Here is a 15,963-nt window from a genome sequence, read left to right as displayed (position 1 = left end):
ACAAACAAACAAAAGATCTCTGCTGTGATCAGATATAGAGATGCACATGCAAACAGAACAGTGTCTGAGACAAAAGCTACCTTTGGCTGTGTCTGAACATACAGTACCAATGTTTCCATAATGTCAGTAGTGACACAGTCCAAATAGGAAAACAGCTCAGATGATAAACACAGGTCAGCTGTAGTTTATTTATTGCTATGGGAGTATCTGGTTGTATTGAGTGGATATCCAAGTTCAGGATCTGTTCTGCAGCCTCTTCACCCTGATTCTGGTCTCTCCGCGAGATTATGACAAGCTGCTTATGAAGCAGGATGTGGAAATCTGTTAGGAAATGTTATTGTGAAGCTTCTTTATGCAGCTGAAAAGCAACGCATCAGCATTTTGAGTCTGCTATTGATTTCAAAACCAAGAGACTTACGAGAGAAATCAGGAGCCGAACGTGCTGTGTGCATCTTCAGAGCCAGGAGGAGAGGCAGGAGACAAAAAGAGCGGCAGAAACTCCAAGACGCTGTCATTGTGAATATCCTGCAATAGACCCTGCAACAGGGTTTGTGTGGTAATAGGCTGTTTGTGCGATTGACTGCCTGTGAGAGAGCAGTCAGTAGGTCAATGATGGCATTGTGTTTACAAGAAACAGCTGGCCCTGCTGAGCAATAAACTAGAATTACTGCCAAGCATTTATGTGGTTCTATCGCTCATCAGTCAAGTTTACATCCATGTCTAACCAGACTTGACCTTTGACCTGCTGCATATGAAATTTCATCACTTTATCCTGTTATCCTACCACATATTTGTGCAAAACATTTTGTCATCATTTACGCATGAATTCTTGAGTTAGGGCTAAAAATATGTATTTGTGTGGTCCTGCTGACGTTTGACTTTGTTTGACTTTGACTTAGTTCATCCCTGAGATCAAGTGGCTGTTTGTGCCAGATTTTGCTTTCCTGAGATATTAAGTTCATGCGAATGGGACTGACAGACAAGGTATAAAAGGTTAAAGTAGCCAAATGACCTGTCCATAAAGGAAGCCATCTGCAGCAACATGGCAAGCAGACACCATAGAAAGTCACATGGACATGTATTTGTTTTTTTCTAAATCCAACAGAGGCTGGCTCCTCTGGTTAATCAAAGATATCCAATTATATAGAGATCTGTAACAACGTGACCCGAATTTACACTTGCTTTATGACCTCAGTAAACAATTTCCAAATGTACTTTAATCAATACTTTTTAACGTTATATGTGAAACATGTTCTTTCGGTAAATTTTGTAAACATGTCCAAATCAAGCATAAAGTAGGATATGCCTTGTTACAACTGTTATTGAGAAGTTGTCCTCATGTCCCCTGTTTCAGATCCACCTCTCAATCATGAAGTCTGGAGGATGAGAAATTAACTCCAGGCCTCAAAAAGGGAAGTCTGCAAACCACTGGGTAACAGCACACCATTTGACTGTGTCTTTATGTATTATATAGTGCTAATTGTTGAACTTCAGCGTTGTTTTGATTCAGCCTTAGCTGATCAGTTTATGTAAAAGCAAAATTTTCAACAAGAAATCTTTATATTTCAACTTCAAACTGAGCACAACTTGTAATTTTACTATTTTTGACTATCTCTGGCAACATGTAACTGGGATTAAAATATGCTGCTTCGTTTTATGTGTTTACGTTAAAAACTTCATGCTTATTCCTAAACTTGAATAAGGAGATATTTTCTTCTTCTCGTGCTTTTGGTATGATGGTTTTCTATCTTTAAAAAAACAGCTTGTCTCTGAACCATAAACAAAATGTGGAAACAACTATAAAACTGACTAACTGCCATTTGGGATTTTGAGGGGAGGGACAGTACATGTTGCAACAGTTTCCTGATATTTTTTCTGTGTGCAACATAAGCTTGCCGGCCATTTTTCGAAAAGATCTGTATATAAGCATGTTGGTATCCCACCCATCTTGCCAAGAAGTTGTTGTCCGGGAATTAGTTTCATCGTGTCACCCACTTAAAATGTTATTGAAATTTAGGCCTATGAATGTCTGAAGTTCACAGATCAAAACGTTCCTCTTGTGTAAAAGAGGGAGTCTGGAATCCACCACAGAGCAGCAGAGTTTACAGGATAACAGTTTGACCTTTTGTGTGGCTGCGTGTGTGTGTGTGTGTGTTTGTAATGGCAAAATCCAGTTCAACTTTCTTGGATTCGGTGTCCACATTGAGAGCTCTGTTCATAGAGATAAGGCACTTTTCCCCCCCCCCCATTTCCATTTGCTGTGTGTGTGTCCAGTGGAGATATGTGTATTTATCTCCAGGAGATAGGGCTTTCCTGGGAAGTGGAAGATCATTAGTAAGCTATGCACGCTCCCGGGATACTTTGGAAAACTCTCCTGTTGAATACCCCGGCTGGCAGGGCTGAATCAGTTGGTTTCAGTTTACTATAATGGCTGTGATTCTAACCTTAATTTCCCTTTTACTCATCCCCTCTTTCTCAACACGGTGTCGTCATGGCAACCAAACACAACACAAAATACCCATGAGATCAGCCCATGCTGACCTCAAGACGTTATCGATAACTGCAGTCGCCCGTGAGAGCGAATCTATTGAATTTCTTAATAAAACACCAGCGCTTTGTCACACAGGTTTCAATGGACACACCCTCTGTCACAGCAAATGCTATAATAAAGACTGACCACTGAAAAGCAGTTTAATCATGTGAGTAAATGAGAGAGGCACTCCCACCGTGCTGCAGTAAAATTCCACTCACCTCCCAGAGGTGGTCATTCTTTTTTAGAGGATGTGTTATGAGTGAGCAGAAATGGACATCGGATTTCCAAACACTTGGAAAGTAACCTCCATGACTCCGAAGACATTTAAAAAGAAAAAGGAGGAGGACTTTTTCTCCATGATCTCTCTCCTTTTGAGTTATATTTCCTGTGGCGATGGGGTGTTATTTGCCAGATTTCCGGGATTTGTTGGTAGTTTCATTGTGATGGGTTTGTTTCCATGCTCGCTCTCTGTGATGCAAATTCCTCAAATCCTCTCAAGCAGATAAATGAGAATGGGGCACAAAGCCTTCTTTTTCAATTCCTTGTGGTACATTTCACAATCTCGCCAGTGTTGTTCGTTTCTGTAAGGAACTCTACACCGCAGCATGGGGATTTTGTCATAAAACTTCCCTTTCCCCTAATTACTGTAAATGATGCCATATTACAATAAACACCGGACTGCCCCTCCACTCCTGTCTCCACTTCTTAAGCACAAACTATCACTTTCAGTCTTTAATTGACCAAGAGACCTCCTACTTAAAATATGGCAAGCATATACAGTATTCAGCTGAAAAATTTCATGATATTTGATATTCTTTTAGCGCCAAAATTCAAAATCTTAAAGTATTTTAATATTCTTTATTTCCAAACACCACTATTCGAGCAGTGTAAGTTGGCCCTTATTTTATTATTGAGGGGGATTCCCACAACCACAGCTCATTACTCAGAACATCCACAGAATACCCCCAAAGTATCACATCATTTTTTAAAGAAGAGGGCAAAGCCCATTCAGACCTTATACGTTTAGCTAAAAACGCACTACAGTCATTGGTTGTAGAAATTCAACTATGACGCAACCTCAAAGCCACAGGAGATCATTCCTATCTGTGGCCATCAAACTTTATAACTGCTCCTTACCTACAACTATTTTCACTTAGTCTGCAATATCTTGTCTGTACTGTACATAATATTGCTTTAACTTTAATATTTAATTCTAATTTAACATTGCAATTTGAGTGACTTATTCGTACTTATTTTTTAATATAGAGTCTACTTTACTTTCCATGTTTATATTTTATGCGAGCATCTGTAACAAAACTGTTTTCCTCTCAGTCTGAACTTGTGAAGGTATAGAAATGACAATGTAAGGCCACATTAGTCAAACTTTTGCTAAAATATTATTAGAAAAACAAAGTGAACAGGTGGAAGTAAAGGTAATGACTAAACTGACTTTCTCTGTTCTCCTAATTTGCTTTTTTGGGGTTGAATTTTTATTCTATTACTGGTTTTTGTGCCCTGTAAAGAAAACAGGCACAGTGAAAACAGTAAATCGAGTGTTGTTGAGTCCAGAGTTCACGGTAACGCTAACATTCACGTTCATAGTGATAGTACTAACAAGCTTTTCAGCAGCTGTTCGCTTTACAGTATTCACAATCTTATTAATAGCTTAGATTAGCACAGTACGTTCAGCTGAGACTGATAGGAACGACATTATAAAGATAAAAAAGCTGACCTGAAACACCCGAAAGGAGAACAAAACATTAGGACTGTCCAGTCAGTGTTTCACAGATCATATTCATCCCTACAGGCCACTACCTAATACTGTTCAGTGACTTAATAAACCATATTAACTCTATCTTATCTCTCACAGTGTGTTCATATGCTACTGCTGCATGCCAATAACATTAGTCCACTCTCTCCCATAGTTTGTATTTTGTCCCAGTTTCTCTATCCTCTCCCCTTTCCTTTCCTTTTTCTTCTCCTTCGACTCACTCTTTACCAGGTCATTGCAGGTTCCTGCTCCTCCCTGATCCTGGCACTATTTCTGTTAAAAGGGAGCTCTTCCTCCGCTGTCGCCAAATGCTTGATCAAAGGGATCTTCTCAACATTCGTCTTTTCCTTCTAATATCGCAGGTCTTTACCTTACAGCAGGGAGGGCAATTAAGTTTCCAAAGGGGTCACATAGGGGTCACTGAGAAATGACAGCTAAAAGTCCATTTAAGTTACAGTGTTAAGCACCTTGATGTGATAAAAAAGCTGTACCTGCTTGGTTCCTAATCAGAAGGATACAGATATAATACAAATGATTAAACATTAATGAACTCCAGCTTTTGTTTTGTTTGCTAATACTATTGTTTTTGAAAAAATGTGCAGAGTAAATGTTGAGCACTGAAGAAGACAAATATTGATAGAGGAACAGCACATATACTGAAAGCCATTTTTGAGGGGATGTAGCTCCAACAAAAAGTCACTTGTATTATTTTATCATTTGTTGTGTTTTTCTAAATTTGACTTTTCCTTTATTTAAATGTGGATTGTTATTTGGTTTTGTTGGTTCTTGTTTAAAATAAAATCATATATTTGTGAAAAGTAGAATGTAAAATATTTTCATTATGGCACACAGTGGAGTAGAATACAGTAAAGTACCACATAAATATCCACACAAAGGTAAATTGCTCTATTATTTACTACTATCTGTCTGCTTCTGGTTCAGTCAGCCATCTATATGTTGTATAAAAACTGGTTTCAAGCATATTTACATGTTGTTAATGACTAAAGCAAACATTTCATACTTTCTGTCTCACTACTGCCCTTTAAAACACAGTGGATGTCTTCCATTAAACGAATTCTTTTATCTTAAATGCTGTTGGAATGAGGAGCTCTCATGAATTGCGCTAATTTGTGTGAGTCACCCTGTGTTATCATTTCCTGTGTATTGCAATGTGCAGAAGAGCTATTTTAAGTTCTCTCCTCATAGAGCTAGGCTCTGGGTATATAAGTGTGGGGCATGTACCCCGCCCATTACTCGGATCCGCCCTCTCCCCCTAACTTGTAAAATATGTTCAGAGCGATAGCCTCCAAGGAGCCCTCAGACAAACACAGGCAGCCCTGAGGTGTGAGACTTCCCCAGGACCACAGAAAGCACGTGAAACCAGAGGAGAGCGCCTCTACGACAGCACCACACTCAGCTTCCTCTCTTCAGCTTTGTGGATTTTTTTGCAACCGCTGACTTCGGGGGAAATTTTAATAGGAGCACTTGGACTTTTTAAATAAAACAAAACAAAAACTTTTGGGGGATAAAATGGCACTTCGACAGAGCTCTGATAAGGAGCCAAGCATCGAGCTGTTCATCAAGGTCAGTCATTTTATGTCCATTTTAAACCTGTCAAAACAATCTTCTGAAGAAAAGGGGCACTCTGACAAAGGCTTGCTGCTCATTTATGAGTGTTGTCTAACAACAGTGGTCCACAATTATTGCCATAGAGGCAGCAACAATCAGAGGACAGCTCTATTTTTGATTGGTGCTGTCCCCAGATACCATACGCTGCAGATGTTGGGGTGTTTGTATCCTCGGTGTGGGCCATAGCTGGTTTCTTATCAGAAACACTCTCCAACTTATCAGAGCACACCCAGAAGGAGCAAGAAGCATATGGAGACTGGCCTCAAGCCTGGACAGACACACCCACCTTAGTTACGCACACATTCAAATACAGTCATCTATCTAAAAGTCAAATAAAAGTTTCTCGTTTTCTTTTTTCTCACTTCTTTTTTTTCTTCTGATTTTTTTTCCTGATTTAGTTAGTTGAGGCACAAGTGCAGAGAAACTGTGTATTCTGAAATATACAATAAGGCAGCTCAATAGCAAAAACAAAATAAGGCAGTATAGAGTGGTAGACGTGCCATATTTCAGCCACTTAAACGTGCAGCTTCTTGCCAGATGTTGGATGAAAAGTTAAGTAACACTCTCATGTGGAGCTGGAGCCAGCAGATAATCCAGTCAGCTTAGCATAAAGACTGTAATAACTGTCCAAAAAGTAGCAGAAAAATACCTCTAAAGAGCACTTATGAGTTATATCTCATTACTTAATATAATGAAGAATGTAAACAAAGTCTAAAATGGCATGTTGTCATTGATGAGACTTGATAAGAGCCCAGAATATAAACCTGCTTAAAGCTACAAGTGATATTTTTTACAATTTTTGCACAAATTCAAACAAATGGAAACAAAAAGAGCTGACTGCTGATCTTTCTGGAAGTGAAGTTTCACCACGTGTTACCATAGCCAGGATAAAGATGGAAGCAGCGTGGTGTCACATGTTGGATTGTGAAGTCCTGTTTTAAAGATACGAGATGAACTCCTTTGCAGTCGGCATCTTGGCGCTTTGAGACTGAACGTGGCACACGCTCACTGATCAGTGAGTTTAATCTTCCTTTCTGACACTTAGAATGAATTTAATATTTTATCCAGTACAGCCTGAAAGCCCATAAGCTCATCAGGAGTGTTTACACAGGTCCCCAGAGAAGGCTATTGTAACCACATATATTGCTCCCTGGTGGCCTTTAAAAAGAACTTTGTTCAGACCCAAAGGCTACATCCATCTTTAAAACTCTGTGCATATCACTCCTGTCAGTCCAGTTGCTGCAGTGGTTTTGAAAACCCCCAAATATTCACTCCAAACAGCCAATATGAGTAGGACGAACACAACCGACAGCTGGAATCAAGTTACAGTATTTCAAAACTTACCAAGAAGTCATCTGATTTCTCTCACTTTCTCTTAGCGCTCTCCTTTTTCTCTTTCTCTTTTAAAAGAGAAGTCAATTTAAACCTCAGGCTGACAGAATCTGTAGCAATGAGTGTGTGCTCTATTTGAGATTGTCAGTGATATCTAGAGAATCTCGACTGATAGGAGCTCCCTAAATGTTCACAGGCGAATACACATCTAGCTAGCAGTGCTTATAAGCTAAGCTACGCCAACTAGCTTTCTTCAGGTTTACCACACAGACTTGAGAGTGTCATCAATTTTCTCATTTAAGCAAATCATTTCCAGACATTTCACACTGTTATTTAACATATGGTCAATATGTGGTGGACCTTTAACCTTCTCTGCGTTGGTGTTGGTTGTTTTTCCGCCACAACACAATGCCAGGGTTTCCCCTCCTCCACATAGGAAATCGACTGTGTGTATCCCAGACGCACCTTCTCAGCTCCAAAATAACTTTATTAATCTGCAGATGAGATCATAGAGAAAAAGTGAAGTCACTTAAACAGAACATTTTGGGCTCATGGGATATTTATTTCTTGTATTTTTCAGGCTGGACATGACGGTGAAAACGTGGGGAACTGCCCTTTCTGTCAGAGGCTCTTCATGGTGCTGTGGCTTAAAGGAGTGAAGTTTACAGTGACCACTGTTGATATGAGGAAGTAAGCACTGCTCCAGTGGAAAAAAACACTTCCTGAGCATCTGGTCGTGGGGACTTTCACACAAAACTCAATTATGCGGAAAGCGAGGGAGAAATTGAGAACCTTTTTGTGTGTGTGTGTGTGTGTGTCAGTAATCTAACCCAATTGAACGCCTATTGACGTTTTACTCGCTCCGTTCTGTAGAGGTTTGAGGCAGGAGCGTACAAAGACCTCTGTGTCACTTTCAAACAATCACCTCCTTTAATTGAGGCTTTATTGCATGAATTTCTCAGGGCCACTACGTGCCAAGCAAACATGGTTTGGAAACTTTGAAAGGATACAGATAATTAAGTGATTCAGAGCACACACAAAACAGGCCTTTAAAAAGGCAGCCCCTCCCATCACTGTGTATTTTCATAACTAAACTAATAGCCAGTGTTGACTCATTAATTTAGAGTACAATATTTGATTCTGACAGTCTTGATAAACTACTATTTTGGTATGCTTAAGAGAACTCAAATTCTCTCCTCTCCTTTGTTCATCAATCTGTGTCATCTCCAGGAAGCCAGCTGAGCTCAAAGACCTGGCCCCTGGGACTAACCCTCCTTTCCTCCTCTACAACGGCACCCTCAAAACAGACTTCATCAAAATTGAAGAGTTTCTCGAACAAACGCTGGCCCCTCCCAGGTACCGTCACGCTTAATCATTACATAAACATCTTATGATGTTGATGACGGTTCACTGAACCGATGCGCTCTTTTCTGCTCTCGATTTGCAGGTATCCTCATCTCAGCCCGGTAAACAAAGAGTCCTTTGATGTGGGAGCGGACATCTTTGCAAAGTTCTCCGCTTTTATCAAAAACAGCCCAAATAACGCCTGTAAGTTAGATTTAATAGACATGCAGCATTGATACAATATTGCTATGTTGCAGAGTATTGAACTGCATTTGTGTTTGCATATTGGTTCAAGTCAAGTCAGTATAGTTAAAATGAGCTTTTTCTCATTACACTCACTCTAAACTTTTTTCCCAACATATTTTCAATTTTTCTACAACAGAAGAAACAAATAAAAAACCAGACGCACACCCACAAAGCAAACAAAAGAAAAAAGCTCCTCCAAATCAAAACATGGAAACGTGACAGTCCACATACACCAAGATGAAGCTTTCATAAAGAGAAAAATCCTAAAACCTCTATTTGGATCAAACCTCTGGACAATTAAATTCCTTTACAAACTTCAAAACATGTTCAAAAACCTGTTGAAATATATTTTGTTTTACATAAACTATTATATGTGCTAAAATATTCAGCCCCCTTTTTTATTTGCTGCTGTGAAGGATTAACCACATTGACCTGACGTTGTCATCATGTATAAAGATTGTGCATCTCAGCATCAGCAAGATTCACCACAGCTGTGCTAAAATATGAGACATGCTAATCGAGTTTTTGCACGTTAGATAGAAGTTTAATGCAAAGTAGGTTGGAACTACATAAATTACAGTAGTGGTGTCACTGGTACCAAGGACAATATTTCCCTCAAATGCATAAAACTGCATAAAATCGAAGCTCTCACATAAAGTACAGGTGCCTGGTAACTGCTTTTAAACGCAGCTCTCGTGTCTGACCAGCAGTGCTTAAAACACACCATGAAACCTGTCTCTGTGTTTCTGACAGTACAAGAGAAAAACCTGCTGCGGGAGTTCAAGCGTCTGGATGACTACCTGAACAGCCCCCTCCCCGAGGAGATCGACCACAATTCAGTGGAAACCATCGCCGTGTCCAACAGGAAGTTCCTGGACGGCGACAGACTCACCTTAGCTGACTGCAACCTGCTGCCCAAACTGCACGTTATCAGGGTGAGACATCTGTGCACTAATGGCTGAAAGGAAACAGAGGTGGAAGGAAGGAAAAAATCATCTGATCATCTAAAGTGGATCAGAAGAATCCCTGTGTGAACAGATAGCTGGACACTTTATTATCCTTATTTAATCCTGATTATTATAATTTAAACTGCAAAATACAGTAAAATAAACTACCTCAGATGGAAACTCAATAGTTTTCCTGATCTTCTCACTTTAATAAATGCTAAATCTCTGTTCATGAGTGTGTTTGACTGCAAACTTCTCCCAGACCATCAGTTGTGCAACCAGACTTGGCACACTTCTGCTTCTGAACTACTGAAGGTTTTCGCCTATGTCAAATATTATGCTATGATTATATTGCCTAGCAACCACCTAGCAACTGGCTAAAGTGACCTGCTTTTAGCATTTATGTGCCTGTAACACTGTTTAAAAGCATCCTGGTTAATATTTTGTCTTAGTAACCTAAAGGAATAGTACATGACCCATGTGTTAGGTTTACTTTCATACATCACTAAACAGTCTTGAAATTTGTCTTCTTTTATCTTGAAGAAGGCCTGAACCTATGATGCGAACTGCTAAACTTTGAATGAGATAAGTGCTTGTTTTAACCGATCCCTGGACTTCCTAAAACACTTTCCTCTCCACTTATTTATTTTAGGTTTCTGCCAAAAAGTACTGCAACTTTGAGATTCCAGCCCATTTCACAGGCGTGTGGAGATACCTTAAAAACGCTGACGAGAGAGACGAGTTCAAACAGACGTGCCCGGCCGACATTGAAATTGAGAAGGCTTACCTGAGCGTGGCCAACAAGAGGAAATAAACATCTCACTCCTTTGTTCTGTGTTTTTTTTTTTTATCAATTGTAACCATGTGTGTAGAGATGGTGATCTGTAGAGGGCACTGCAAACTTCAAAAATAAACTGTGGCAGTGAACCAGACACCCTAAAATCCTCAAGCTCATATAGCTTTAGAGCTCCAAGACATGCCAAAGTCAAATGTTTTGGCATTTACTGTTTATCCAGGTCACTCACAGACAAAAAAAGGCCATATGTGCAATTGATTGTTGATTTATATTTAGTAGAGTTTTGTTTATAGTGTAAATATCAATATTTTTTGCATTTTACAATCAAAACAGCCACATAGAAATATGTATGATTGTGTTAGTGTGAGCAATGGCTGCGTAAACAGTTCATTTTTATGTAAAACACTCCTGTATATCTTACTGTGTACAAATACAGTTTCACTGAATTGTCACACACTGTCACACTAATGAAAATAAATACGACATTTCTTTATCATAATCTGGTTTCTGTCATTCATTTGAACTTTCACGGGTAAAACCAGGGAACGCGAATCGGCATTTCTGATATTCAAGTTTATTTTCAGCCACAAAAAAAACCTTTTACAGCTTCAAAAATATATCTTCTGTTGATCCGGTGCAGGCGATGAATATACCACGTGGTGGGAAACAAAACTGGCGATGAAGAGGGAGAGCGCTTCAAACCAGGCCGTGCTGAAACCACATCGTACTTGCTGTCTCTGAGCTCTAGTTGGTCACACAGTATTTCCAGAAACATGCTGTCGGGGACATCAAAGAGAGAAAAAAAGATGTTACTCGCATCTTTTATTTGTCAGTTTTTTCCCTTCAAGGTGTTTTTCTTGTTTTTCTAAACTAACTGAACATATCTGAGCTTTGTAATTGCATTAATATCTTATATATACTCCACTTACTCCTCTGTAGTGTAGTGCACATGTTTACAGGATAAAATATTATCTTAAATATTCACAGGGAGGTTACAGATACAATACAAATACTGAACACTGTTTTGTTTAATGCAAGGGGACCTTTATTTGTTTGTTGTTTTACTCAGTTACTATTTCAGTAATAAGTTAAGATGATATTTCACATCAGGGACATTTCCAGTGATACAGCAGCGAAGAGATAGCATGCAAACAAAAAATCTGATAATGTTAAAGTTTGAAATTTGCATGTTATCTACTGGTGCACTGTATTTAAACTATGTAGCATCATAGTTATTGCATATTTAAATATAACATTTCAGAAAGCTGTATGTTGGTATTCGGCTTTAGAAGGTTCACTGTGATATCTTTTAGACATTTTTTTTCCTGGTGGTTTTTAGTGAATATGTATGGATGTTTACAATAAAGCCAATTCAAGTCAATGTCAAGATGAGATTCCTTTTTCATTGTTTCAGGCAGAAATCTTCCCTTCAGCAGCACTCATCACGACAAAACTCTCCATTTTAATTGCCATGCACATATCCTGAATGCTTAAATACAGGGGATGTTCAGATATCATTCTGGGTCTTACTTATAGATTATTTTATAACATGGGATTTCCAGAATCACTTTATCGCTTTATCCAATATTTGGATTTTGGTTCTGAAGAAATGATGCAAGTGAGTCCAAATGTGGATAGAGAAAGTATAACTTGCGTATGTTAGAAAGATCATTTGTTTACCTGGCAGCAGAATTTTCATTGCAAATTCAACTCATACAACCCACATCTTAGTGGGTTGTATGAGTAGTGTACTGTCTATAAGGCTGGTGAAACCTGCAGTCAGCTGAGGTTGAACAAATCATCTAGATTAGTGGAAAGTCTAGATATAGTCAGATATAAAATCAGCCTGGTAACAATCAACCCACTGAACGGCTTTAGCGAATATGAAGGAAGACATAAAGTTTTGGAGATTTATAGCTTTACCTTTTTGCCTTTGCCTTCTATTAAACACCATAGTAGTAGCAGTAGAAATAATATTAACATTCCTAATGCGTGTAATCCTCTGGAGGAGTTTCATGGCAATATCTATTAGTGAAATGTTTTAACCTTTCTACCTGTACTGTTTCACCTTAATAAAAAATGTCTTTATATCATGCAAAAGCTATGCTACATGTGTTATAAAGCAGGTGTTAAATGCTTAAAGCTTATACATCTGTCATTGTTTACAGTGTAAATCATTTATCTTAGCTTGTGTTAAAAACTCCATCCCAGAAATTAAACATCCTTTTTCACTCGATCGTTGCGTTTCGGTGGCCGAGCAGGTGTGGCATGTGAGTCACGCACCTCTTTTGTTCGTTTTCGGGAGGCTCTGCTCTGATCTGAGGAAACCCTGTGACCGAAGCTTCTCAGCGGCAGCCAATTTCAGTACAACTTCTTTCAGCTCCTCGACCTAAAAATAAGCAAAATGATGAATTAGATGCAGACCCTGCGTTCACAGGGACACTGTTTTCACTGGCATAAACTCGCCTTTACCCACACATTCAGAATACTCTTTTTATTTTATGATACTTTGAGCTTCTCATTGTTTCAACATTTCTGCATCTTTCACTTGTTTTTGTGAAAGACTTCTCTGTCTATGTCTTATTAGTGTACAAATATGCAGATGATCAAACTCACCATGTTTGCAAACTTATCCTGCTGTGCTGAATCTTTCACCCCTGAAACGAGTTATAAAATTTAGAGTTGTACAATCTGCTTTCACCACAAAATTTGATGATTTTTTTCCTGTTTACGTGCAAATTTATGTTTTTTTTCTAACCTTTATTCCATGAGTCCCTCCCTCCATTGTGATGCACCAGTAGGGGATAAATATTATTCACATCTCTCTGTTCGCCTTCTGCAGCATTGGTGCCGTCCTCCACTTCTGAAACTAGTTTCTGAATGAAATCTGTTCAGATGAAACATATTTCTCATTCATTTTTCCGTTTTTTGTTTTTTTTTATCACACATCTCATTGATAAGTTACAATGTGACTGTCCAAGTGTTGGGTGACAAGAGATCAGGTCAAGAGATTTGAAAATGGCACGAAGAAATCAGTAGGAGAAATATAACCTGAAAAGAAGAAAACAGTTTTAAAAGTGTCTTACCTGTCTGTGGCTCCAGGTTGGACTCAGGGTAAAGGGGGAGAGCGTGTGTCCATGTTGCTGAACAAATCACAGCTACAAGGTAAAACAGAGCTGCAGAAAGCATGGTGTCTCTGTGTTGATGACCAGATCTGAACTCATCTCCCTTTACTCGACCGAGAACTTCACTTATATATTCACAGGGCCCATCCATCACGACCTGATCGATACACTATCATCTCACCCAGCCTCCTTCTTAATGGTCTTGACGCGATGGATCAGGCGTCATAGACACAATTTAGGGGACCCTGTCAATTCATCTGAAGCCTATCTGCGCTTGTACAGAGCAGCCAAACAAATGTTTACTCTCTGACAATAATCAGAGGCTGTCCAGAGACGCCGTGATGGCACCCTTTCTACGTGATGGGCTTCCTGAACGTGTCATTGCTCATGTCTGAGATCACTGGGCTGGTGGAAGTGTGTCACTGAAGGTTTCTGAGTCACTTTGTGAGGACATCAGTTATGACTGAGGTCAATACTTATAAATAATACTTATACAATATACAAAATACTTGACTTATAAACCATAATACAATTTATACATGTGTCATTGTTTTTGTCATCCCTGTACAGACATCAGACCAGCTGTTTCAGTTTTAATTTCCAAATGAGTATTTCTAATCTCTGTAGGCTTCAATGTACACTGCTACCCTTTCAAAATAAAAGTCACTTATAAAGAAAACTAAGTCCAGCTTATTGTGAAGTATAAACTTGCATGCATTATTATTATTATTATTATTATTATTATTATTAATTTATTTAAGCAATTTGGTTTTGGGGGTTTTTGTACTGTAGCAAAAGATACGTATCAAATCTGGGATAAATGAAGTGTATCTTATCACATAAAATTCTTCTTTAAACAGACTATCTTACTGTGATCTGAATATTTTTGTGTGTACAAAAGAACATACTTTTCATTACCGGTCTATATCTAGACCGATAATGAAAATGTAGATGTTTCAAAACTGCGGGTTCTTCAAATTCAAGTTCTTCCAAAGTATTTGAACTCAGTTTTCTCCCATTTCTGTGTGAATATGAGGTGCAGCTCATGTTAGGAAGTGACATTGTAAGTGCTGGATATAAATTATAATACAATGCTGCTCCCTTCTGTATGCATGCGTTATAAAATGCAACATGTCAAAATGTTGGAAATTATCATTAGAAAAAATTAAATATGCATTGTTGGCAATCACTAGAAGTTATTTTGGGGAGAAAAAAGGACAGTAATCATTCTAGTGGACACACATAAAAAAAATTAACATTTTTTTCCAATATTTTTTTAAAGCAGTCCTCCTTCTGTTTGAAGGAGAACAGTTTGATTCACCTGCCTGCTGGCTCTCCACCACTCGTTTTTTTTTTATGTCTTTCTCTCGCTCTGAAAACCTGGACCCGTTTCAGAGCAGCACTTACCTGAGTCAATAATACTTTGTAGTTTCAGGTTTGTGTAATAAAGATTTCATTCCTGTTTTTATGATGAAGAAAAAAAACCCAAACAACTTGTCATCTATGAGGAACACAAACAGGGGAAATGAAATTGATCACAGGCAGCACATCTTTCACAGTGAACCCTGACTAAAGGCAACTCAGATCAGCAAAATGATTTGGGGGAATTTAATTTAAGTTATAGTTTTGCATCTGCCGTATGTAAACTAATACTTGTACATATTGGATGTCACAGCCTATGTTAAGATGGCGATGCAGGGGTTAGCACTGTCACCTCACAGTGAGAAGGTCTTTCAGATCCACTGGTTGGCTGTGGAGCATGCATGGGTTCTCTCTGGGTTCTCCTGATTCCTTGCAGTCCAAGGAAATAGAGTTAGATTAATATGTGACTCTCTATTGGTGGGAATGATTGTCTCTTTGTGCTAGGTTGGCAATGCACTGACCACCTGTTCAGGCTGTGAACCACTTTTTGCCCTGTGACAGCTGGGATAGGCTCTAGCCTCCCCTGCACCTCTGAATAAAATGAACGGATGTCTGCATTAGAACAAGGTTAAACTGCATCATCCATATTAAATCAAACTTTAAATTATAAATCAATTAAATAAATTATTAAAGAATTTATTTATTTATTATTATAAATAAATAAATAAATAAATAATAAATTATTTACTACTTATAAGTTTAAGTTTACAATACAATATATTTGAGTTTGTAAATCAAAGGCAAACTCAACAAGAGTGGCACATTTAGAGTTTTCTGTTGTTCGAGGAGCCTGGTGGCTTTTGTCAAACTGAAAGATT

The 15,963-nt window shown here is 38.6% G+C and overlaps 2 protein-coding genes across 4 annotated transcripts in view; one reads left to right on the top strand and one right to left on the bottom strand.

Moving 5' to 3' along the window:
* The window catches only part of LOC102210178 (protein eva-1 homolog C), a 9,786-nt gene extending 6,863 nt beyond the window's left edge, over positions 1-2,923 (bottom strand). The window contains exons 1-2 of one of the 3 annotated variants that reach the window (XM_005723202.2): positions 2,752-2,923; positions 419-584 (exon numbers count right to left, since the gene is read on the bottom strand). In XM_005723202.2, the coding sequence (XP_005723259.1) occupies positions 419-515 (97 nt within the window). In that variant the 5' untranslated portion in view covers positions 516-584; positions 2,752-2,923. Of the gene's footprint in view, positions 1-418; positions 635-2,751 lie in introns of those variants that run through there. The other 2 variants (XM_013908234.1, XM_013908236.1) reach the window with 2 other exon arrangements.
* A 2,639-nt stretch (positions 2,924-5,562) lies between these two features.
* On the top strand, positions 5,563-11,097 carry clic2 (chloride intracellular channel 2). Its single transcript, XM_005722915.1, has 6 exons — positions 5,563-5,888; positions 7,846-7,955; positions 8,496-8,621; positions 8,713-8,813; positions 9,609-9,790; positions 10,455-11,097. The coding sequence occupies exons 1-6, from the start codon at positions 5,835-5,837 to the stop codon at positions 10,614-10,616; spliced, it is 735 nt and encodes a 244-aa protein (XP_005722972.1). The 5' UTR covers positions 5,563-5,834; the 3' UTR covers positions 10,617-11,097.
* The last annotated feature ends 4,866 nt before the right edge of the window (positions 11,098-15,963 follow it).

This window comes from Pundamilia nyererei, unplaced genomic scaffold (genome assembly GCF_000239375.1).
Source record: "Pundamilia nyererei isolate P.nyererei 1_Seehausen unplaced genomic scaffold, PunNye1.0 scaffold00008, whole genome shotgun sequence".
NCBI lineage: Eukaryota > Metazoa > Chordata > Actinopteri > Cichliformes > Cichlidae > Pundamilia > Pundamilia nyererei.
This window is presented reverse-complemented; position numbering and strand designations above follow the sequence as displayed.